At 44.6% G+C, this 24,155-nt stretch overlaps 1 protein-coding gene across 1 annotated transcript in view; it reads left to right on the top strand.

Annotated features, from left to right (window-relative positions):
• LOC146793599 (mitotic spindle assembly checkpoint protein MAD1-like) overlaps nucleotides 1-24,155 on the top strand; it is an 897,449-nt gene that overhangs the window by 37,043 nt on the left and 836,251 nt on the right. Inside the window, exon 2 of the mRNA XM_085630171.1 lies at nucleotides 16,539-16,720. Within this exon, the coding sequence (XP_085486297.1) occupies nucleotides 16,539-16,720 (182 nt within the window). The remainder of the gene's footprint in view (nucleotides 1-16,538; nucleotides 16,721-24,155) is intronic.

Here is a 24,155-nt window from a genome sequence, read left to right as displayed (position 1 = left end):
TTTGTGGGAGGTAAAAATAAGACAAAGGTCTAGCAACCACCGTGCTCGTCTGGAATCTAGGGGATCCACTACTACAAATAAACTCTACCACCTCAGTATTCTCAAAGGTGACCACTACACAGTCCCCTTGTAGGTTTTTTCTATTGCCTCCTACCCACGGAGCTCTCTCAATCATTAAAATATTGCACGGTATGTTTGGCGGGAGAGGATAATTTTTAGATAGCCAATAACATACTTTATTTTTTAGGGCCTGATACGATTCAACTTCTGGCGAAGAGATTTCAGTAACGCCAGTGAGAATAATTACGTAAGGGCAGGCATCAGGGGGAAGATGGATGTTTCTGCGGGCCATGCCCTTGGCTCTATCGGGTGCATCAAAATTTAGAGGCTGTGATAAGTGATCACTTGATGTAGCCTGAGCGGAATTGCTCTTGGTTGTTATCAGGGATTGATCTATTTTCTGAGTTTGATCGGTTCTGGGGGCTTTTATAATAATGCCATCCTGATTTATAGCGTTACTGGAATTCTTGGGGGTCATTTTTGCGGTCTCCAGCGGTTTGTTAACAGCCACCGAAGGCTTATTGCCCTTTTTAGCTGGAATAATAACCTGGGCAGTTCTATTATTCAAGGTGAAGCTAGGGGCACTTATGTCCTTATGTATGTTTTTTAGGACAGTTTCCAAACAGCGTAGTCTAGCCTCTAAGGGTTCCAGCAGTATTTTTAGCATATTAAAAATAGTGGTATTACTCATGCTTGAACCATGGCCCTCCTGTAGTGGAGATTTTGCTGAGTTGCCCGCTTCCCCGGTCAACTCCAGGATTTCCTCCAGGCTATGATCGATAATAGTATCATCAGGAAGGCTCAGGGGTAAGCCACTCTTAATCACATGCGATCCCTCTGTGGAATTGGGTAAAGCTGCTGGCAATTTATCCATGTTAGGGGGGTTAGGGGGAATTCGAACCTTCTTTCCTTTATGAATAGATGATTTGTTAGTTTTTCGAATTTGCTTAGGGATAGCCCCTTCTGTCCGACCCCTTTCTTTTGTGACGGATATATTGTTAGAGGTATTTGACTCGCTTTGTTGCACTCCGCATTCTGATGGGAAATGAAGGTTAGGAGAAGCCTCCAGATCCTGCGAGGTGTTTAAAGCGTCAAGATCCCCAGTCTCTCCAGTACTATGTACTAGGACCTGTATATCTGTCCGAGAATCAGTGTTGGGTGTCTGTGCCTGTGCTATAAGGCCCAAGGAGGATCGTTTGGCCATGGCCAGGTCTTGGGACACTCTCCTATCCATTAAAGTTATACCCTCATCAATTAGTGCATGAGTGCGAGTAATAAAATCATCCAAGGTTCCTGTAAGTTTTTTAGCTCCTACAGCGGCCATGCTTCTGGTTTCACGACAGTTCATGGCCTATAATCCTACCAGTAAGGGGACAAGGGAACGAAGTACAACCGACTAAGGGTTATGGCCCAGCCCAGCCTCCTCCGGCCTCTGAGGGCCACAGAGGGCCCGCCCTTTGCCCGGGCTTCGTTCCGGGCCTCGTACCGCGCGCGTACCGCTAGCGCGCTTGGGCGTAGGCAGAGATAAGCCCGGGGGAGGAGTAGGGGGCGTGACCGGGAAGAGGAACCAGGTGAGCAGAGTTAGTGGAGCGCAATGCTCCGTGGTCTTCGCAGTCCCGTGGGTTAGTCAATCAGCATCCAGCCCCCAACAAACAGCATAGCGTCCGATACGTTGAAGAACAGCAGAGAGTCCCACCGTTGAGAAGCCCCAGCCAAGGTTTTATACGCTTTGAGGCCAACGAGCGGCACCCGCGCAGCGGGGGCCGCGAGGCGTGGCAGTGGAGGGAGGAACCAGGCGGGAAGAGGAACCAGGTGAGCAGAGTTAGTGGAGCGCAATGCTCCGTGGTCCTCGCAGTCCCGTGGGTTAGTCAATCAGCATCCAGCCCCCAACAAACAGCATAGCGTCCGATACGTTGAAGAACAGCAGAGAGTCCCACCGTTGAGAAGCCCCAGCCAAGGTTTTATACGCTTTGAGGCCAACGAGCGGCACCCGCGCAGCGGGGGCCGCGAGGCGTGGCAGTGGAGGGAGGAACCAGGCGGGAAGAGGAACCAGGTGAGCAGAGTTAGTGGAGCGCAATGCTCCGTGGTCCTCGCAGTCCCGTGGGTTAGTCAATCAGCATCCAGCCCCCAACAAACAGCATAGCGTCCGATACGTTGAACAGCAGAGAGTCCCACCGTTGAGAAGCCCCAGCCAAGGTTTTATACGCTTTGAGGCCAACGAGCGGCATCCGCGCAGCGGGGGCCGCGAGGCGTGGCAGTGGAGGGAGGAACCAGGCGGGAAGAGGAACCAGGTGAGCAGAGTTAGTGGAGCGCAATGCTCCGTGGTCCTCGCAGTCCCGTGGGTTAGTCAATCAGCATCCAGCCCCCAACAAACAGCATAGCGTCCGATACGTTGAAGAACAGCAGAGAGTCCCATTTTAATCTAGAGCACGATGGGAATTGAGCCAATAACAAAAATATCTAGTGAGTATGCCTAGTTCGGGGTACCACCATATGCAGATGAGCCACGGTATGAGAAGCTTAATATGAGGTGAGTCCTAAATCCTGCACAGAGTGGACCAGGTGTCTCCGCCAGTCGATCCAGAGTAGCTCCCAACCTTGAGTTTATTTTTAACTAAGAACTGCAGCATATAAGTGTTATGTTTTCCTTTTAAAGTTAAGGTAAGGAAATGTGTGTCATGCATTATCAGGCTACAGCTAGCAGAGCTCGATAATGACTCAGGTGGGCTACAGAGGTGAAGAACTGAAGCACAGAGGTATTTAACTCTTTAATAAAAGTCCCTGTCAACTCAATATTGGAGTGTGAGAACAAAATTATGTTTCTGAATGCTTTTAAATGGCAGAAATTTAAAATGAAGATTTAAGTTAATGATTCAGTTAACTCCTTATTTTAATGTTCTCCCATTTCAAAGTGGCATTTACAAATAGGCACTTTGCTCCAAGTGGCTGGTAGACACAGCGCCATATTCAGAACTGAAAAAGTAATTTGTTTTAAATGAGAGAAATTTAAAGTAAAGATAACCTGTTGCTATGAAATATTAAGTCTTCAATTTTTTTTCTCTACTTTCAATTAAGCCTATTAAGTGTTTGTTTTACGAAGCATGTTTCTTCACTTTAAATTCCTTCCATTTAAAATAAAGGCCTGAATTTTTCTGTTATAAATGCAGCACCATTTCTACAGGCCACTGGGTGCAAAATACCTGCTATTTTTAAATGCGGCCCTTTGAAACTGGAGAAAATTTTAATGATGAGTTTTAAGGAGTGGATAAAAACATAAAGATGACTCAGTTGAATTTTCTCCCATTTCAAAGTTTCTCATTTACACACAGGCTTCTTGCTCCCAGCCACGCTGCTATGTTTATAACTGCAAAATAGAGCCACTTTTTTATATGGGAGAAATTAAGTGTAGAAAAATGTTCCACATTATGAACATTAATACATAACATTTTTCTGCATTTTTAAATGTTTCCCATTTAAAAAAAAAACGATTGTATGTTTGTGTTGTACATGTAATGGTGCGACATATGGTGAAAGGTATGTCCTGTGGCACAAGTACATACGACACAGGCTCTCAGTCAGTCATACAGTTATATCCCTTTCATTCACACACACGTTCATATATCCCCATTGACCATGTTCTCACTGGCAGCCCTTTCATAGTGCCCTTAGTCACAATATTTTGTTCAAACCATAGTATCGGGCTCCATGGACATTAGTTTTAAAGTCAATGAAGCTGAGCGAGGTTGGTGTCTGGTCACAATGCACAAGTTTCTTGGACTTCAGTAGCTCATGATGATTTTTACTGATCGATAGTAGCTCTCGTTGCGAGAAAGGTTGGAGACCCCTGGAGTAGACAAACCAATCACTGCAGCGAGTGAAGATTTCAAAGAATGGTTGTGGATGAAGGAGTGACTGATGAGGAGACTTGTTATTGTTTGAGTAAGTTTGGCCTTCGAATAGCGGCTCGAGCAGGAGGTGTCGGAGTAGATCAGAAGCATTAGAGGTGAGTGCTTCAACCATGGTGCATGGTGGGCTAGAAGTCAGGGTATTGCCATCTTGCAGGAGGAAGTCTCTGTGGGGTTATATTTGTATTATGTAGTTTGGTTCTTTAGTGAGGCTTAAGAGTGGGACATTATAGTAGAGAGGTTAAGTATATTCTCTCTTCTCTGATCTTCTAAGAACAGTGTTGACTGATCAGGAGTGCAGATATAATTTTTATTCAAGAGAATTGCTGGTGAGCACCAGGATGTAATACTTCCAGTGCTGGATTCTGAAAGTAAACCAAATGTAAATAAAAGTAGCCAGTTTTTTCCCTTTAGGATACTAATACTGTTTTCATGGACCTGTTACCTTTGACCATTATTTCTTTCTGGTTTCTGAATTTGAACAGTATGAAAGCCACTGTCTAAGATTGCGATATCTGTGAAGGTATCTGCAGTGCTGGTGGGGTGACAGCATTTGGCACTTCGCAGTAATAGGATTTCGAGGATTAAATTGAACATTTTGACATTGTGTTACTTATGTATATGACGCTGGACGTGAAGTGGACTTTGCCACGTTCAATAAGTGCTGATCTTACAGCTTGACAAAGTTCATTCCCGGTTTCTAAGGAGCTTACATTTTAATCATTGAATTAATTTTGTAGGAACCAGAGCACATTTTTTTCCTGTCAGCTGCCATTAATATTGAATACAGGAAAGAATAACTTTGAAGCAAAGGAGGTTTTGAAATATTTTTTGCCATAGTTTTAAAGGAATACTATTTTGTTTTGTAGAGACATGGAGGACAATATGCCTGTCTCTGCTTGTGAGAGATGATATGCCTGTCTCTGCTTGTGAGAGATGATATGCCTGTCTCTGCTTGTGAGATGATATGCATGCCACTGCTTGTGAGAGATGATATGCCTGTCTCTGCTTCTGAGAGATGATATGCCCGCCTCTGCTTGTGAGAGATGAAATGCCTGCTTCTGCTTATAAGGGATGGTATGCCTGCCTCTGCTTATAAGGGATGGTATGCCTGCCTCTGCTTATAAGGGATGGTATGCCTGCCTCTGCTTATAAGGGATGGTATGCCTGCCTCTGCTTATAAGGGATGGTATGCCTGCCTCTGCTTATAAGGGATGGTATGCCTGCCTCTGCTTATAAGGGATGGTATGCCTGCCTCTGCTTATAAGGGATGGTATGCCTGCCTCTGCTTATAAGGGATGGTATGCCTGCCTCTTCTTGTGAGGGATGATATGCCTGCCTCTTCTTGTGAGGGATGATATGCCTGCCTCTTCTTGTGAGGGATGATGTGCCTGCCTCTTCTTGTGAGGGATGGTATGCCTGCCTCTTCTTGTGAGGGATGGTATGTCTGCCTCTGCTTATAAGTGATGGTATGCCTGCCTCTTCTTGTGAGGGATGATATGCCTGCCTCTGCTTGTGAGGGATGATATGCCTGCCTCTGCTTGTGAGGGATGATATGCCTGCCTCTGCTTGTGAGGGATGATATGCCTGCCTCTGCTTGTGAAGGTTGATATGGCTTTCTCTGCTTGTGAGAGATGAAATGACTTCCTCCACTCGTGAGAGATGATATGGCTTCCTATGCTTTTAAGGGATGATGTACCTGCCTCTGCTTGTGAGGGATGATATGCCTGCCTCTGCTTGTGATGGTTGATATGCCTGCCTCTGCTTGTGATGGTTGATATGCCTGCCTCTGCTTGTGAGGGATGTTATGGCTTCCTCTGCTTGTGAGGGATGTTATGGCTTCCTCTGCTTGTGAGGGATGATAGGCCTTCCTCTGCTTTTAAGGGATAATATGCCCACCTCTGCTTGTGAGAGATGATATGCATGCCTCTGCTGAGGGTTGATATGCCTGCCTCTACTTGGGGAGAGATGGTATGCCTGCCTCTGCTTGGGAGGGATGATATGCCTGCCTTCTGCTTGTGAGGGATGATATGCCTTCCTCTGCTTGTGAGAGATGATATGCATGCCTCTGCTGAGGGTTGATATGCCTGCCTCTGCTTGTGAAGGTTGATATGCCTGCCTCTGCTTGTGAAGGTTGATATGCCTGCCTCTGCTTGTGAAGGTTGATATGCCTGCCTCTGCATGTGAAGGTTGATATGCCTGCCTCTGCATGTGAGGGTTGATATGCCTTTCTCTGCTTGTGAGGGATGATAGGCCTTCCTCTGCTTGTGAGAGATGATATGCATGCCTCTGCTGAGGGTTGATATGCCTGCCTCTACTTGGGAGAGATGGTATGCCTGCCTCTGCTTGGGAGGGATGATATGCCTGCCTTCTGCTTGTGTGGGATCTATATTGGATGCACAAATGGAAAGTGGATAATTTAGATGGAAAGCCGTAAAGGGTTTTAGTGTTGGGACCCCTTGCCTAAAGGTATGTTTCTGAGGGTGAGTGGGTGCCAGAGTTGCTGTTCTCGCAGTCATTATGTGAGGGTTGTGTGTGAGCCCCTCAGGGTGCTAGATTGGTGTGGCCAGAGGGAACGTCTTGAAATTGGTGCAAGTGTAGCACCCAGCCTCCAAAGAGCCTTCATTGCATTTTTACTACATGGTGTAAAGGTTCACAGGCTGAGATCCAAGCGCAGGGACTTGTGTATATATGCTAAGGAGTGGGCCTGAGAAGGCCTCACACATTAACAAATAAAATTCTGTTGCACGGATTCCGGCCCCTCTCCTCTAAAAGTTTACACCAAATACTCCACTAATTATAGGGATAAGTGACGTGTAGTAACGAGAATTGAGGGCCCCATTAGTGTATTTTCACATTATGCATATTCGTCTCTGGGTTGTACCTTGGAACTGTTTGACAAGACTACAAAGGTCCCTGGTATGGTATATGCTGTAGAATATTTCTCTTTCTCCGACGACCAATCTCCTAAGACAAGCCTCTGAAAAGGGTAATTTTCAACCACAAATTTTGCCTTCTGAAAATGTATTGGCTTGTTAGAATATATTTTACCTGATAAGATCACTGCCAAGTTTGTGTTATCAAGACTCTGGACCAGTAAGGTTGCATATTTTAGTGACCTGTAACATTTTAGGGTTTTACTGTTTTTGCACTTAAGTGCATATCACTGGGTAATATCTTGGATTTTATTGTTTTTGTAAGTCAGTTACTTGTGCCCAGTAAAACCTTTTCGCGGTTTTAGTGTTTAAAAATGTTAATAATCCATTGCCAACAACATTGCACGTTTCATCCTTTCAAACTACGAGTGACCTTGCCCCTTTCTGTGATGACCTGCTTTTATGTGAATTGCAGTCTCCCAAACTCTGGTTCTCTGCAGGACTCGGGTTTGTGGAATATTTCCATGTGTACCCCGAGTGACTTTTTGGGTCTTTATTTTTGCCCAGGGGAAAATTCAGTTTACGGTTAGCACATCCTTCCATTTGACATGAGGCTATAACAGGTGACTAATGAGTGGGAATCTTCCCCATAGAAGCACTTCTTCTAGGAAGATCTGGTTGCACTGCTAGCTAACCCTCTTGATCCACCTGGCAGTGCAGCACAAGGCGTGCTGTCAGTCCGCGGCTATCCTCCTGGCAGTGCAGCACGAGGCGTGCTGTCAGTCCGCGGCTATCCTCCTGGCAGTGCAGCACGAGGCGTGCTGTCAGTCCGCGGCTATCCACCTGGCAGTGCAGCACGAGGCATGCTGTCAGTCCGCGGCTATCCACCTGGCAGTGCAGCACGAGGCATGCTGTCAGTCCGCGACTATCCACCTGGCAGTGCAGCACGAGGCGTGCTGTCAGTCCGCGGCTATCCACCTGGCAGTGCAGCACGAGTCGTGCTGTCAGTCCGCGGCTATCCACCTGGCAGTGCAGCACGAGGCATGCTGTCAGTCCGCGGCTATCCACCTGGCAGTGCAGCACGAGGCATGCTGTCAGTCCGCGGCTATCCACCTGGCAGTGCAGCACGAGGCGTGCTGTCAGTCCGCGGCTATCCACCTGGCAGTGCAGCACGAGGCGTGCTGTCAGTCCGCGGCTATCCACCTGGCAGTGCAGCACGAGGCATGCTGTCAGTCCGCGGCTATCCACCTGGCAGTGCAGCACGAGGCATGCTGTCAGTCCGGGGCTGGTCGGAAAACCCTCTGAACCCAGCTCTCTGCTAGATTGATTTTGAGTAATTTACCCATTTGTCCAGCAGCCCATGCACGGTTTAGGGGAAAACTCTGAAGTCCCTCTGCAATGAAAGGCAGACTGGAAATGTCTCCCCTAGCCTCAAGACTATGGTAGTGGCAAGATACTTTGCATCACCTGGCAGTCCATTCCGCCCATCTTTATATTGGGCAGATAGGCAGGAATTGGATGCAAGGTGCCACACATGGTTAATGTGTCTGTGCCAGCAATATGTCTCTCAACGCTTTCCCCACTACATTGGATGGGAGCTGCTGTTCTGCTGGAAAGAAGCTACTCCGTCCATGAGCGTTCATTTGACAGCCTATTGTGTTTGCTTTCATTGAACCCAGGAACCTGCTAGTAACGATTTCGTAAAGAAGAGCCTAGACCTGGAAGCATTGTGTCCTGCAGACATTGAGTGAGATGTGAAAACTAATTGCATAACCTATTGGCCAATTCTTGATAGGGTATAGATCTGTTTTGATTAAAAGGCTTTTTAGGGCATTTCCCCCCACCATTGTGTTTATTCTGTGTTATGGGTAGCAGCTTATGATCTGTGAGCTACATCTTTTACAATAAAAATGTGCAGAAAATGGTTTCCGTGCATAGCTTTCTGAACAATCTGACGCGGTGTCATCCAGGAATACAATGAGTGAGATTCATAGCGGAGGAACTACGTAGGTAAACAAGGACCCTTAACACTGGGTGAAAAGTATAAAGCTCTATAAGGGGGTGTAGATTCTGTGAAGACTGACAGATGTTCTTCATTTAAGTCTGTTCACACAGCCAGTTGTGATGGTAATGTGCGCTTGCTAAATCATACAGAGCTGGGAAAACAAAAGGCATTCCAAATTTAATCTGCAGTGGTTAGCATACATAGGCATTCTGCTTCACTTCGCAAGCAGAGCAAACTGAACATGGAGTGCTCTTATGTGACTTTGCAGAAGAATATCCCATGTGGAGTGATCTGCAGGGAGGCCACATGGGGTCCTCCAAGCATAGACATATAGTGTACCCATGCAGGGTGACCGCTCAGTCGAACAAGCGCTTCCGACCAGCTGCTGGCTTGTTGAAAGAACTTAGTTCCCTTGAAGTGGTTTGGCTTGAGAGTAGTGAACGCCACTAAGTACTTGCATGAAAGTGAAGTACGCTTTGCCCTCTAATTGAGTATTTATCCGTCAACCCCCTCGCCCTCCCAAAACAATCACACACACACTCACACTCACACACTCTCTCTCTCACACTCTCTCACACACACTTTCACACACACTCTCTCTCTCTCTCTCACACACACACTCTCTCTCTCACACACACACACTCTCGCACTCACACACACACACTCTCTCACTCTCTCACACACTCTCTCTCACACACTCTCTCTCACACACTCTCTCTCACACACTCTCTCTCACACACTCTCTCTCACACTCTCGCACACACTCTCTCACACTCGCACACACACGCACACGCGCGCGCACACACACACACACACAGAGCCACACACACACATAGATCTAGACACATACACATTGATCTTGGGAGCCAAAGCAGAAGTGGCACCCACTTCACCTCCTGTTCAAATGTTAACTGGTCTCTTTGTTGCTTATGGCTGTACTTGCGTGTTAAACTGGTACTAATGGTGTAAAACCTTCGTTCATGCAGTATTAATATGTAAAAATGACAAACTAATTGAGCAATACCATCACAACATGCACCACATTATGATGCATAATGTGCCTTGCTGTGCCCCATAATTTAGTCAATCCTGCAACATAATTGGCTCCTTTCCTGTTGCATAATTCAAATGGCTTTTATTTATGCTTTGGTTTTTTAAACTTTAATAAAACGCATTGTCATTTACAATGTTAATAGCTCAAATTCGGGTAAAAGCGAGACCTATTGCATTGCAAATGCTTGTTAGAACTGCCGGTAGGACCCGGCCCACTTAAATAGTATTCCCTGGTTTGTTTCCTGTCCTTCGATTGGGACATTTCTCATGGTTGAGGACGAGGGGCGTAGAGGTAACGAGTTGCTCTCTCCTTCATCAGTCCTGTGGGATGCTCGTTCCTCTGTCGCTACTCTTGCTGGTACCGTAGGTGTATATCACCTTGGCTGTTTATAACCAGAGCACTGACAAAATCAATAGGTGTTGCTTAAAAGCGTGAAAATGGATCTGCCGATGCTATTGTTAAAAAAAAGCTAACGACAGAATGTGTTCTAAAAAGCTGTATAGAAACACCAGTGACTTAATCCTATGCTCGTCTCACACGAAGAGTTCAGAAAAATGGATTATAACTTGTATCTACTACAAAATATTATTTTAAATAAAAATCACTGAAAATACGCCACTATTCGGAGTAGTTTAGCATAGTTGCGTCTCACCATCATCCCCTAGGATTTTATTTGGGCTCCGCTCCTGACGATAAACTGTAAACATGCTCTGGGTAGTAACTCATTTCCTCTGCTGGCGGGCAAGATACCAAACATTTTTCTCCCGTAAACCGCCTACACTGGGGATTAGTACTAGTATTTCAAAATCAATAGGGCACACGCACACAAAGCGGACCATGAACTAGAGCGCGTTTTGGTTGACAGTGGTTGAGTGAGCAGGTCCCGAACCTTTGGAAGTGAACACCTGGGAGCCGCATGTGTCACTGCGTGGTTAATCGCTACGGGGCGTGAGTGGCGTTGCATAGCTAACTCGGCTTGCGCCAGTAACAACAGTGGTGTTTCTAAATCCCGCTGATCCCTACTAAATAAAAGTATCTTATAGGATATCGCTCCCTTTCATTACGCTGGGAAGGTGCAGTTACCATGCTTCGGAGGTAGCAGAGTTTCTCCTTCTCCCCTTCGTCCTGCGTCTCCAGCTGGGGAGATCAGCAGCAGAGATCTCGGTCAGAGAATCGGACGACACTGCGGAAGTAAGCACGGGCCCTTCTTGCAGCAGCCATGACTGTCCCTCTGACCGATGGCCCGCGGAGGAGGAGTGTACTTCTCTACATGCACCGAATAACAGTGACGGACGCAGGCAGTGACACTAAAAAGGGACTAAGATAGCTCTCGCCAGTGTAGTGTAAACCTGTCTGCCATGCTGTGGCGGTACTGGTGCTTGTCTTAAGTGACCGTAAAAAACCGCTTATGAAATTAGTTCTGTTGAAGTTTTTAAAGTACGTCATCGCAAAAGAATTAGCGTAAATAGGTAAAAATATTTGGAGGTTTATTTACAAGCCCTTTGCGCAGCTGGTGAGTCACTTAATCCCATGTTAAAAGTGACGCACTGGTGACGCAAGGGGCTTGTAGATATGCCCCTAAATTGATGGGTTGATCCTCCATAAATTAAACTGCGACTATTTAGTTTTGCGAAAATGAGTTGTTTAGTTGATGCGGCGCTCTTCAAAAGCACCAAAATCCAGATTCCAAAATTGCTACAGTGTTTATGCAAAAAAGAGACTAGGTTTAGTGGCCTATGATTCGTGACATGAAATACGATAATGAATACTTCTAAGTACTTCGGAAAATTCCGCTTACCAAATGTGACACTGTCACGCCTGTTTTACAAACATTCCTTTGCCCGTGAAGTTTCACATTCAAACATCGGTACGGGCTAGGAATTCACATCATGCAAAGTGGCAATGTTTACAACAAGGCGTCCGTCAATGGGTGGCACCGAGGATCAGAGGCCCACCGCCTTTGTCAGAGGCAGAGCAGAAATGCCTCGGAGAAAGGCAGCGTCCTTTTCGGATTCGGGGGCATGTTTTGCTGTTGTCTCCTCCCTGAGACTTCTCGCAAAAAACACGCCCCCCGATCCGAAAAGGACGGGGCCTAATCGGAGTGACTGACCTCTTCTTCAGTGGCTGGCCAGCATTTACGAGGCCAGCCAATGGAGAACAGGGGAGAAGAGGGGCGGGTTCAAGCCCCTCTTCTCCAAGTCATTAAATCTCGGAGCGAGACTGCGCAAGCGCAGCCTTCGCAGCCGAGACCTAAAAACCAAACCTAATCTTGGGGGAGGGTCAGAAACATGCATTATGTTTCACGGAGCATTGGGCCATTTCATTTGACACAGCTTTCCCCACTAAAATCTCACCATTTAGAAAGCAGAATAAACCCGCCTCCGATGAAAGTCCTATAGATGGCGAGTGGTAGTTTGGCAAGGCTTTTGAGCTGGACAAGCAAGAGGCCAGTGTCGTTTCGGTGCTACTCCCAGTCACTCTGTTCACTTGCCCTTTGTCCAGATCTTTGTCAATGTTCATTGCAATCCCAGCCATGAGCCTGGAGTTTAACCCAATGTTGTGGGAACCCGCACGAGTCCTGTTCGAGGTGTGACCGTCATGCCAGCGGATGGGTACTTCTCCATGATGTTGGATGGAATATTTAGTGGTGGGAAGTTTCATCAGTCTGATGAAGAATCCCCAGTCTGTTCTAGATGAGGCCATTTTAATCCAACTAACATTGAGCATAGCTTTTTAGCTCAGGTCTGATAGCCCAGCTGTCGCCAGACGTAATGTGATCAACCTTAAACAGCTTGAATGAGTACTACAGAGCGTTCTGCCACATGTTGGTAGCCTAGAGTACATGTTTTGATTGGGAAAAGAGTGTGTGCGCTTCCACAGAAAAGAGTGCTTTCCCTCCTCACAGCTGTGATTTTGTCTGTTTATCCACATGCCTGAACTTTCAGGGCCACACAGGACATTGTAATACTGTTGAAGTGTCGTACATGACTTGTTCTTGTATGTGTTGGTCATAGGCATGCCTCATTCTAGCCCTGTTTTCTGTGCAAATGTTTTTTTTTTATTTCTCAAATTAACCTCTTTTTTTCTTTTACACACTTTTGAGACCGCGACCCCCATCTTCCTTATTTTTCCTTCTGTTGCTATGTTTTTTCTGTTAGTTTGTAAATTTTGTTGCTGTTCTCATAGATTACATTTGTTCTTTGTCAGACCTGTCCCTCCTGCACCCCACCAGCTTACAGCTACTCTTTCTAAATGAACTTTAGCAAGTGCTGTCTTTTTTTAATTTTATTCTTTGCTATGCCTAAGACTGTGTGTCAGGCGTAGCAAGGTGAGGTGGTGTAAACATACCTGAGCATTTCCTGTGCCTCAGAACTGTTGTGCTCACACCACGTGCCCGGAGTAATTACCAAAGGCTGAAATTAATTCACGCGTTCCATCAATCACTTTTTTGTATACTTTAGTCTGTTGCCTTAAGTGGGACGGGTATACCTAGGTCTGGGTCCATTGCACACTGTATTACTGGAACCAAGCTGTACCCGGCTGATGAGCCCATAACTATGGCGAAACCGGTCCTGGCTGCGTGTGTTCCGGTTCAGGGACGGCCTGGCAGTTTGGCCTGGAGTGTTCTGACTGGAGCAGGGTCAAGACTGATTTGCACATAGCTGGGTCCAAACTGAGGTGACATGGTGTGCAAAAAACCAAGATTAGGATGGAGCCTTAGTAATTACCAGTGGCTGAGATTAATTCACGCATTCCATCCATCAGGTTTTTGTATACTTTAGTTTTCCACACCACTTTCAGCGGCCACACGAAATCCTTCTTTCTAGTGGAAAAAGTAGGTTGCCGACTGCTTTGTGTTCAATGTTGTGTCACTAAAGAAGTTTAATACATTATTATAAGCTATTAGAGACATCACATATCGGCTAAAGTACCACTGCAGTACATTATAGGAATATTGCAAATCACAGAAGATTTATGGGACAATGTGGATGAACGAGGCTGCAGGCAGAGTTCCTTTATAAGGTCACAGAACTGCGAAGTAACCTCCCTAAAATGTACAGCGTAGGTTTATTCCCTATAATACATGGTCACACGACCACCTTTCCTTCAACTTGCCTATATCCTTGGTGTTCTTTCATTTTATATAAATCAGATGGTATAGCTCGAGACATAAAGAATGAAAGCTTCATACCAGACGAGACCCAAGGCATACTACCCCTATCTGGCAGAAGTGGGAACAAGAATTCGGCCTCCCCCCAACCGCTACAGAAATGGTCCAGAGCACTACACGCAAGGTCTCACGTAATGTACAATTTCAATACGTGCAGCATAACATATTACACAGAATTCACTGCCAGACTTCACAACATATATCCCGCTGAGTCGGCCAACTTCCCTTCCTGTCACACCCCGAGGTGTATGTCCTCTATATGTTCTGGGATCGCCCTATTGCCTGCTCCTTTTGGGATGAGATGTACGGGCTTCACCCAGGCTGGAGGACCTCTCCCTCCTTGAAGGCTGCCTACTAGGCTTTTATAAACGTCAGAAGGGGGAGGAGCGACCAGCCGCTTCATTGACCTGGCTTTATCATTAGCCGGTGCACTATCACAATGCATTGGAAAGCCTCGTCCCTTCCAGGAGCGTCACACTGGGCCAGTGGGCCATGACTCTACAGCGAGAGGAAATACGGGGTCTGTGAAAGCGCTCAATAGCAGCCACCTAGGAGGATTGGTTACTCACGTTTCAAAGCGACCCTAACGACAACACCAGACCACTGTGCACTGTAGCCCAACATACATTCAACAACACACTCTTCCCTTCCGCACCCCCCAACACCGTGATCCTCGACACAATTTCAGCCCTCTCCACCCACATGGTTGTCATGAGCAGGAGGTCCTATGTCTTGACACGCCACCTGTGGACACCACCTTATTACATTTACCACACCGCATAGAATCAGACTCTCGGTTGTTTATTTTTTTTTTTTTTTTGCTGCTACGGTTTGTGATTTATTATTGCTTTATTTGCGCATGAACCCAATATTTGCCCATTTGTATGCAAAAGTTGTAAGCAATGTTTACTCCTGTAATATTGTGACTGTCTATCACAAAAATTCTGATAAAAGATGGGTTAAAAAAATGAAGAGTGAAAGCAGAATCTAGTGTGAAATTAATCTGGTCAAAAAGCAGTGTAGGTAATTTGTTTCAAAAAGATATTGTTTAATGTAAGTCAGATAAAAAAAAATGATGGGGCTAACAATGGGTAGAGAGAGCTATTGTGATATTCGTGCAATGAACTTTAGTGCGGAAAAAAGAAACGTGTTCCTATTAATATCTCCGTACTACTCATCACTGTTCCATTGAGGAAAAAGATCAGAAGAATGCAGAGCCAATTTGGGTATTAGCAGCTTTGTTTAAGCTTCTGCTGCAATGATGCTCTGTGACCTGCCTTTCACCTTGATTGCTGGCTCTGGCACCAGGCATTATGGCGCCACAACTCGGCTGGAATTGTGTATTACAGTTGTGCAGCTGCGTCATTTTGTTATTACAGGTGACTGGAGACACCTTTGATGAGGTAATTAGAGATGGACTTTTATACAGGGATAGCAGGCTCCCATATATTATATTCTGATTACATGTGTGTTTGGACATGGATCATCTGCAATAATAAATGTAGTAGAATCCAATAGGAAGATTACTCACTGCTTCGTAATATGCTGTAGAGTGCTTGAACCGATTTTCTAAAATAGCAGTGCTTAATTTGATCTGGTGGTTCCCGGTGCTCGGCACCGGCACTTATGACAGTCTGCCACATGGTGGTGCGGTTTGTCTGATTTAGAGTGAGTATAACAGTTGTTTACTAATTCAATATACGTTACAAATGACTAATATCTGCCGCCCATGCTAATCTTATAGCTTTGGGAGCCTGGAATAGTCTGAACTGTCACACGGTGTGATGGTTAATAAATAGCTGGTTTGGTACTGTCATTGATAGCGCTAGAAGGGCCAATGGGTGGTACTAGCTGCTGTGCCCTCCTGACGAGGGCCCTGGCACTTACAATTTTACAAATTAAGCACTGTAATATAGTCAGCAGGGGTAGAAATTATTGTGGGAATCCTAAAAATAATTCTCTGAAGAAGACAAACCTGCTACCTGGACTCCAGTCCAGAGGGGCACTTTTGCCCTCTGCTTGCTTTTAGTCAACATTACTTTGCACGCAGGGCCTTCTAGGGCCCAGGCTTATTATAGGGTTAGTGATATTACAAGTCCAAAAATCTCAAGTCATGTATTTGAAAAATATTAGGCTGGCTGATTGGGTGGCATTATTATATCCCATGAGGACATTTGGCTGCATGGGAAAGGGTGACTTTGACAGGTTTCCTTCCTGAGCCTGCAGTGCTGCAGTCCAGTCAGTAGGAAGATGTGCCAGTGTTTTCAGGATGGCCTCTTGGACTTACTGCAGTGATGCATTATTGTTGTGATGCGTGTGGGTTCCTGATGTCCCACCCGCTGAATCAACTTTGATCATGTTTGTGATTTGTATAAGACAAGCAACCTGAATGAACAGCATGCCTAGTTATTCCCCACTATAATCCATACTCAAAAGGGATTCATTTCATTTCTATCTGAAAACTTAGATCCGAAGAAACAAGTCAAAAGCGCGGAACTCAAGAACCAGAGGCTCAAGGAGGTTTTTCAGAAGAAGATCCGGACGGTGTGCTACATGCTGACTGGGTACCAGATCGATATCACCACCGAGAACCAGAACCGCCTCACCTCCATGTATGCCGAGCAGAAGGACGACAGTCTGCTTTTTAAGGTACAGTCTCGACTCCCCATCGCTGCCTCTCCCCCCCCTCCCTTGTGCGCCACGTCTTCCGCGCCACCACCATCGCGTCCTCTCTGAGTCACATCAGGTAATGGCTCAGAAGCTCAACAGAGCACATTTTCCATTAGAGTGGAAAGATTAGCGATTTAGTTCCTGATAAAGTGTTTTTCCACTTGAGTGGTTTTGCCTCAGTCTAAATGAATCGGCCTTAGTAGTTGATAGGAGGGCCATGCACACTGCCGCAATATGTATTTCTAAAAGGCAGTGTGTCCGTATTCAGTTGGAACCCCCTCCTGACCATAGGTCACCTGCCCTCCTCTTGCCACTTAGTATGATGCCTTGGAATAGGTGTATGTTTTGTGTCCTTCATCCTTTTATGGTTGTCCTCATTTGCTGTTGCGACGGCTAAAATACGACTGCAGAGTTAGTTTCAGCATTTCATAAGGATCTTCTGTGCCGCAGCTGTGAAAGGCATGTGTGTGATGTCATGAGGTATTTGGTCAGCAGGAGAACCATTTTCTGTTCTCTTGTCTGATGGACGCCAGCTTCTCCTCCCATCTTACCCCAACAAGGATCCCGCAGCCTTTGACCCTGCCACCTTAATTTATATACAGTTTTAGAAATCTTTATTTGAATGGTATTTCATTGTGGTTACTCAAAAACTGCTAGTGATCTGTGTAATTTGAAGCATGATTTTTCTGTTTCTTACTAATCAATGGATAGGTGTCAGTTAAAGGTATTTAGTGAATTTAGCAATTCATCGAAAGCAGTAGAAATAAATTAGGATCAAAGTCATTATCAAAGGACTGTCGTTAAAAAGCATCCAGAATCCAGTCATTGCTTCTGTCTACTTTTCTACCGGTTCCTATCCATTATGAACTTTCACCTAGGAGAAGCTTTCCTTTGCACATTTTTGAATTTCTGACACAGGGAGATTTTGTTATTTTAAGGGAGTAGAAACCTTATAAAGTTTATTTCGGAAAATTGATTCCTTGAAACTTGCAGACAATAAAACAATCATTTAAATGCAATTTTTGGAAATTGTTAAGACCATATAAAATCACTTAAATCCTGTCATAAAAACTCTTTAAAAAGATATAGTGATCTTACATGTTTTTATTCCCTATGTTTCTCTACTCTAGCTGCTCAGCCTGTGTGTGTCTTCTGCATGGAATGTTGGTGAGTGGACCTTGAGTAGAATGCCTGGGTGACTGGATGAGGAGCATCAGTTGGTGAGAGGGGCTGAGCAGCTAGCATGCTGCTCCTGGTGGGGCTGTTGATATCAGCTTACAAACTACATTACAGGACTTATATACCTGTTAATGATGATCTACCTGTTGATAAGGATCTACCTGTGAATAAACCTACTTGGATTACAAGTTACAGCGTGTCATCATTACTACAAAAGAATGTAAAAGAATTTTCGTAACACAGCCTGGAGTAACAAACATGTTCATGTACTAAAGAAGCAGAAAGTGCAGATAGCCGATTTGTCCTGGTTTAGAATTTAAAAGACCTTTAGCTATACTTATTAACTCAGCCATGAATAAAAACGTACATAGTGCAAAAACATTGTAAATGGATGTGTTTCCCTTCAATATTCTCATTGCCTCCTGGTAACTCTGAAAGCCATAATACTTGCACAGTGGGCATATCCATTTGCCTCTAGGCTTTTCATATGCTGGACAAAAAAATAGCACATGGTGTGTAGTTTCATTTGAAGCTAACAAATCGAATAAAAATGCATTCAGGTGAATAAGCAGCACTCCTGTAAGACTTCCATAGTGCCATGAATGACCCCAGTTCCAATGTGTCATAGTGAAAGGATAAAAATACAATTTTTGCTTATTGCTGGAGCAGGAGGTCAAGATACGATTCATAACAGGGGCGATCTTTAGTAGACAGGAATTGATCTCTCAGCCTACCAAGGGAGGAACTATGAAAAAAGCTGGTGTAGATGTACTCCCAGTAACGATTATTTAGCTGCAGCTTGGAAGTAGCCACCAACGAGGCAGGTTCTGACCAGAAGGATCCAAGTTCCAATTTTTCAAACCATTGGTGGGCGTGTGTGAACCACAGGAAGGTGAGGACTTTGTCGAGGGCTAGCAGTTCCTCGACTGCCATCTGGTAGAGCCTCAACTCTTCCGTGGTCCAAAGCCTCACCCTATAAAGGAGGAGCCTTAGTCTAGCCACTTCTTCCACTCTTTAAATTGGTATCATAAAACATTGGTATTAGGGGAGTGCTCGATGGAAGATGGAGTAGTGAGTGCAGAAACCTGTTTTTGTTTATGGTGAGGGCATCTGGATTACTGTATTCCCAAATTTCTGCCACATACAAGGAGGCCAATTGGGCCTTTAGTTTATAGAGTTCAAGTGCTGGGAGTAAGGCTCTCAAAGCTGTAACTGGAACCACCTGTAAATTGCCGAGCCGTTATGTTGGGTCTCAACCCTTCTCTTCCCTATATGTGGAGACCATGACAGTGTGCTATCAACGATTGTCTACGTACTTGAGTCTAGAGACTCAACTAAGTTTTTTATTTGCCAAAGAGATGGCTTGCTTAAATGTTTTATGTGGCCTGACAGTCATAAATTTAGTTTTCAAGATATTAATATCAAGGCTCTTAAATAGAGAAACATCGTTAAAATTAATCAAGAGCTGATGAAGGCCCATCGGGGTCTCGGAAATTGAAAGGGTCACATCACAAATAAAAGTGCGGGAACCCTGGCCCCGTCTAATTTGGGTGCATCTATATTCCCCTGTAAAAGAGCTTCCGCTACATCGTTAATGTTTATGGAGAAGAGGGTAGGGGCCAGGACGCATCCTTGTCTCATTCCCCTACCAATTGGAATTCCATTGATTATTTGCCTTCCAGTTCCCAGGCAGACGTGGGCATAATTGCTTTGGTGGAGTCTAGTTATCTGGCTAAAGAGGACATCTGGAACCCCCGAGTTCCTTTTAAGGATGGCCAAAGCCAAAGGCTGCTCTAAGGTCAACAAATGTAATATCTAGGTGTCCCTCTCTGAGTCTAGTATACTTCCAAACGATAATCAGCAGCCTTAAAACGTGGTCGTTAATACCAACTTTTTGCCTAAACCCTGCTAGGTATGGGAATATGATCTCTAGGCCCCCAATCCAGTCATTAGGTTTGCTTTTAAGGGAGTAACAAAACTCAATTTATTACCAAAAATTGAGTTAGCCCCCAAGTCTCTAGGCTGCAAAGCCAGCTATTTAGGCACTTGACAACATCTATATGGGTATACATTGGCACTATATTTCTGTCTGTGCCCTTTCTGAACCTCAAACCTGTTGTGTATTTTGTGACTCTTAGTAGATAGACATAGAACATTTTGTAGGCTGTTTACACCCCCGTTCTTACTAAGTGTTAGAAAGTTTCACTTTTTAATGTATTGTTAATTGCAGAATGGACAGCTCCATTTGCAGTTGTTCATTTGAGACCGGACCAGACACCAAGACGAGGCAGGAATAGGTCTTGGGAACTCCTAGTTGGGACAGTACCACGTAGCACAGTACTCTGTGTTGCACCCTTATACCTGATGATTATTTTGTAAAGAGCCAGAGCTGGGTTTAGAATGGAGGTCTTCAATATTCTGTATGATTGCCCAGATGTCAGTTAATTGATTAAGTGCCACATGGGATTAGACAGGAGACTTTCACTCCCTAGTTAACAGTACTGCTGCCAGATCACACTGCTATTGGCTCAAATGTCCAAACGGTTTTATAATGGAAATGTTCAGTTAACAAAGCCATGATCTCAGCCAAAAGCCAAACATCACTCACTGTCATTAAGGACACAGTTTCTATTCTTGATCTTTTGTTTTCCAGCTAAGTGCATTCTGGGTGTTGAAGTCTTGGTTTGTGTCCATTGGATTAATTACCCTGATACACCTAACAGTAATGATCTACACATGATTGCAATGATTTGTAGTGAAAAGTTCAGGACTTGGAACAATGTCTTAGTTACTACCAGAACCCAAGACAAGACTGTTGTTTTGGTATTGTAAATAGTTCATTCAGTCAAAAACGTTCATAAAATATTTTGTTTTAAAAAAGTTTATTGCTTAGAGATAAAGTAAGACATTTGCTTCAATTTCCACTCAACAATAGTTTAAAGCCCAAGTATTATAAGTTACTGAATCATGCTGTCGACAAAAAGATGAACGCTCCAGTGAATCGCATACTTCGCAGTCTCTGCTGGAAGAGGCGGGTCCCATTTCCATATTTTAATTTTACTACCATGCTGCCTCACCCCAAATCCAGGTGATCCAAGGGAGTCTTCCGAGATACAAATGTTTGTCAACCACTGATGCTTTTTATTTTTTAATCAAATGCCTACACACATTTCATGCACTTATTCCCAAAGAATATCTCTTGGGGCTTAGTTTTGTTATTTTGTTTTTATTCTAGCTAAAAAAAAGTGATAATGAATCTAATGGCCTTTATAGGCCAATAAGAAGGATATCTAAGATAAAGATTTACACGTTTTTCTTGCACCATTGTGAGAAGGCACAGGACACCAAGGAACCTCTGTGATGATCCATGTAAAGATAAAATAAAAAGGATAAGGAATGGGGCGCAACCCCGCTTTAAGTCTAATCAGCATTGTATTCATCAGTGGGCATGTATCCCTAACCCTCATATGTGTCCATGTGGAAGCAAAGTTCATGCACTCTTTTCAAAAGATTAAAGAGGCCTCAGTCACACTCAACTTGCTCCAGTGTCTCAAATGTGGAACAGAAGTAGACAGCTGACCATTGGTAATGCTTGTGGGAGTCTTTGTTGTATACTGGAATGCAACCAAATAGCCCAATGCTCTCATTTTAGCTTAAAAGTCAACCCTTCCACTAGACAGTGTATAAAGGAAACAGAGAGAAGCGGAAGGTACCGTCGATCGTAGAAACCACAGACTTTGTGCATGTTCTATGTTTCTGTATGACTAAATGTTTAGTTTTGTGTTTTTGTTTTGTGTCTTTTTTTATACAAAAAATATCAATAAAAATCCTATTGAAATTAAAAATATATATATATATATTTGCTTCACTGTCCCAAATCCCCCTGTGGGTTGCATGATCTGACAGGTCTACTATTTTTTTAAGATATCGGCCACTAACATGGAAATTACGGAGTTTGAGACCCAGCAAGGACCTGGTGTATGAATTTTCTTTAGAGCGGTTGTAATTCCAAGCATCTGAGTGTATTTTGCTCCTTTCAGCCCCACGTTCGGTGAGTTTTTATAAAGATTCCATAGAAACCTTGTCTAAACCTTCTTGGGAAGGTCGAGGTCCTGGCTACAGAGCCAAAGCACCTGTAGCAAAAAGGTTGTTCAAATTCCACGGATTTACGATTCCTGCTGGTTTCCTCCATGGCCATCTGTACTCCCGCTTTTGACAGTTTAATTTTATTGAGTATGAAGCTTATACCTTCTGGAGAGATGTATTAAAGAAGAGAACGCATTTTCTTACCTCTGCATTCACTCTCGAACCATTCCAAACCGCACTATCTTTTATGACTGACCCCTCAGCCAATGTGGAGCAGCCAAGCTAAATTGGAAGGACTTCCCTGTGTTTCCATAGATGTTTGTGTGCTGTGACCAACATGGAACAATACTCCCAGGGCTTAAATGGGCTGGGTCCTGCCGGTGCTCAGTACCGGCAGTTCTAAAAAGCAGGTGCTGAGTCGGGTCTCTATCCGGCTCCCCATTTTTGCTCTCAGCCTCAGGGTGAAAAAAATCTAACTCTGCAGCAGCACCACCCTTCACTGCCTTTGATGCAACTTCAAAGAGACTCGTTCTAGTTCTTTCACAGTCTCATCGTTTCAGAACTGAAGCTTTTTGTATTCTATATAACCAAGCCGTAGCTGTCGCTTATTTATCTTCCGCAACTAACAACCATTGGCAAAGCCAATAGTCCTGACTTGTTGTAGGTGTAATATTACTTGCTGTATTATATAGCTGGATGCAATGACGGAAGCTGGAAAATACCAGAGGGGTGGCAACTATGCTCAACACAGATTTTCAGCTTAGGTGTTCCTAAGCCACTCCCTTAATTACACAGGCCACACCCCTTTGAGGGACCCCCCCCCCCTTTAGTGTTTTCATCCCACTTAAAGCTCCGAATACTCGTGATATCAATGGTGGATCATGTATGTGTCCCAGTAAGTCTCTGTACCTTCACGACTGTAGGAAGCGCAGGGCTTTAAGTGGGCCTGGTCTCACCAGTGCCGAGCACCCACAGTTTTTTAAAGGTGGTCTCTAAACGGGTATCTATCGGGCTCTGTTTTGTGCCCTAGCACAGGCGGTCCATTTTTTTCTGGACTGCAGTGACAGCAGGCACATTAATGTGCACATGCTCACACTGCACACACTAGTGGAGAAGTTACAGCATGACGTCATGCCAGGTGAGCGTTGTGGGGGGAAGGGAAATCTTTAAAGAGAGCCATTTTCTTTCTGGATTTCCCTTCTCTTTTTGGAACTCAGGAGTAGCAACACTGTCGTAGTGTCACTAGGGCTTTAAGTGGAAGTTTTTTCAATATTCTATACAAGCCATAGTTGGTGCTTATTTATCTTATGCAACTAACAACCATTGACCAAGCCAATAGTCCTGGCTTCTTATAGGTGTAATGCTACTTGTCTTATATATCTGGATGCAATGACAGAAACAACAAAAATAAAAGTCGGGCGGCACACTATGCGGAGCATAGATTTTTAGCTTACATGTTTCAAGCCACACCCTTAATTACATTAGCCATGCCCCTTTGAGAGACTATCCCCCCCCCCCCAGTTTTTTCATTCCACTTAAAGCCCTGAGGAAACTGGCGTATGAGGGAATCTCACAGTCCTGCCTATGACTATAAAAGGAACTGAAGGACTCCACGCTAATGAGCATTTTCAGACAGCTACTAATTAACACACGGGTTGTGTGAGCATGCATAACATTGCGCTGCCATGCTTGCTGAAAACAAGTGCCTTGTTATTTCTAAGGTCATTGTTGTTTATTTTTCACCTGATGTTGCTTTTATGTAAGCCGTTCAACGGTAATTAAAGACGCATCATGCTACCCCACTGCTATAGGGGCGATGTAAATAGCCATTTCTGAAAGAGCATCCCAATGGTGTGTGTGGGGGGCCTCTAAGTAGTGCCAGATATGCATCAGCCAATCGCAGCACAGCGGAGCTCATGCATAAGTAGGTCATTGTCAACGGGCTTCTGATGCCATTAATAAGTTGCATTACTGTACATCTGCAAGAAGATTGGTGTCGCTAATTAGTAAAAATCAAGAAATTAAACATTATGTGCCATGGCAGCCCATCTACATAATCACCATCTTGATGCAAATTTGACTAGAACAAACAAAATTATACATAACGATGCCTGGGCTGTACTGTTACAAATGTCTATCAGATTAGACA

Source organism: Triturus cristatus, chromosome 10 (genome assembly GCF_964204655.1).
Source record: "Triturus cristatus chromosome 10, aTriCri1.1, whole genome shotgun sequence".
NCBI lineage: Eukaryota > Metazoa > Chordata > Amphibia > Caudata > Salamandridae > Triturus > Triturus cristatus.
This window is presented reverse-complemented; position numbering and strand designations above follow the sequence as displayed.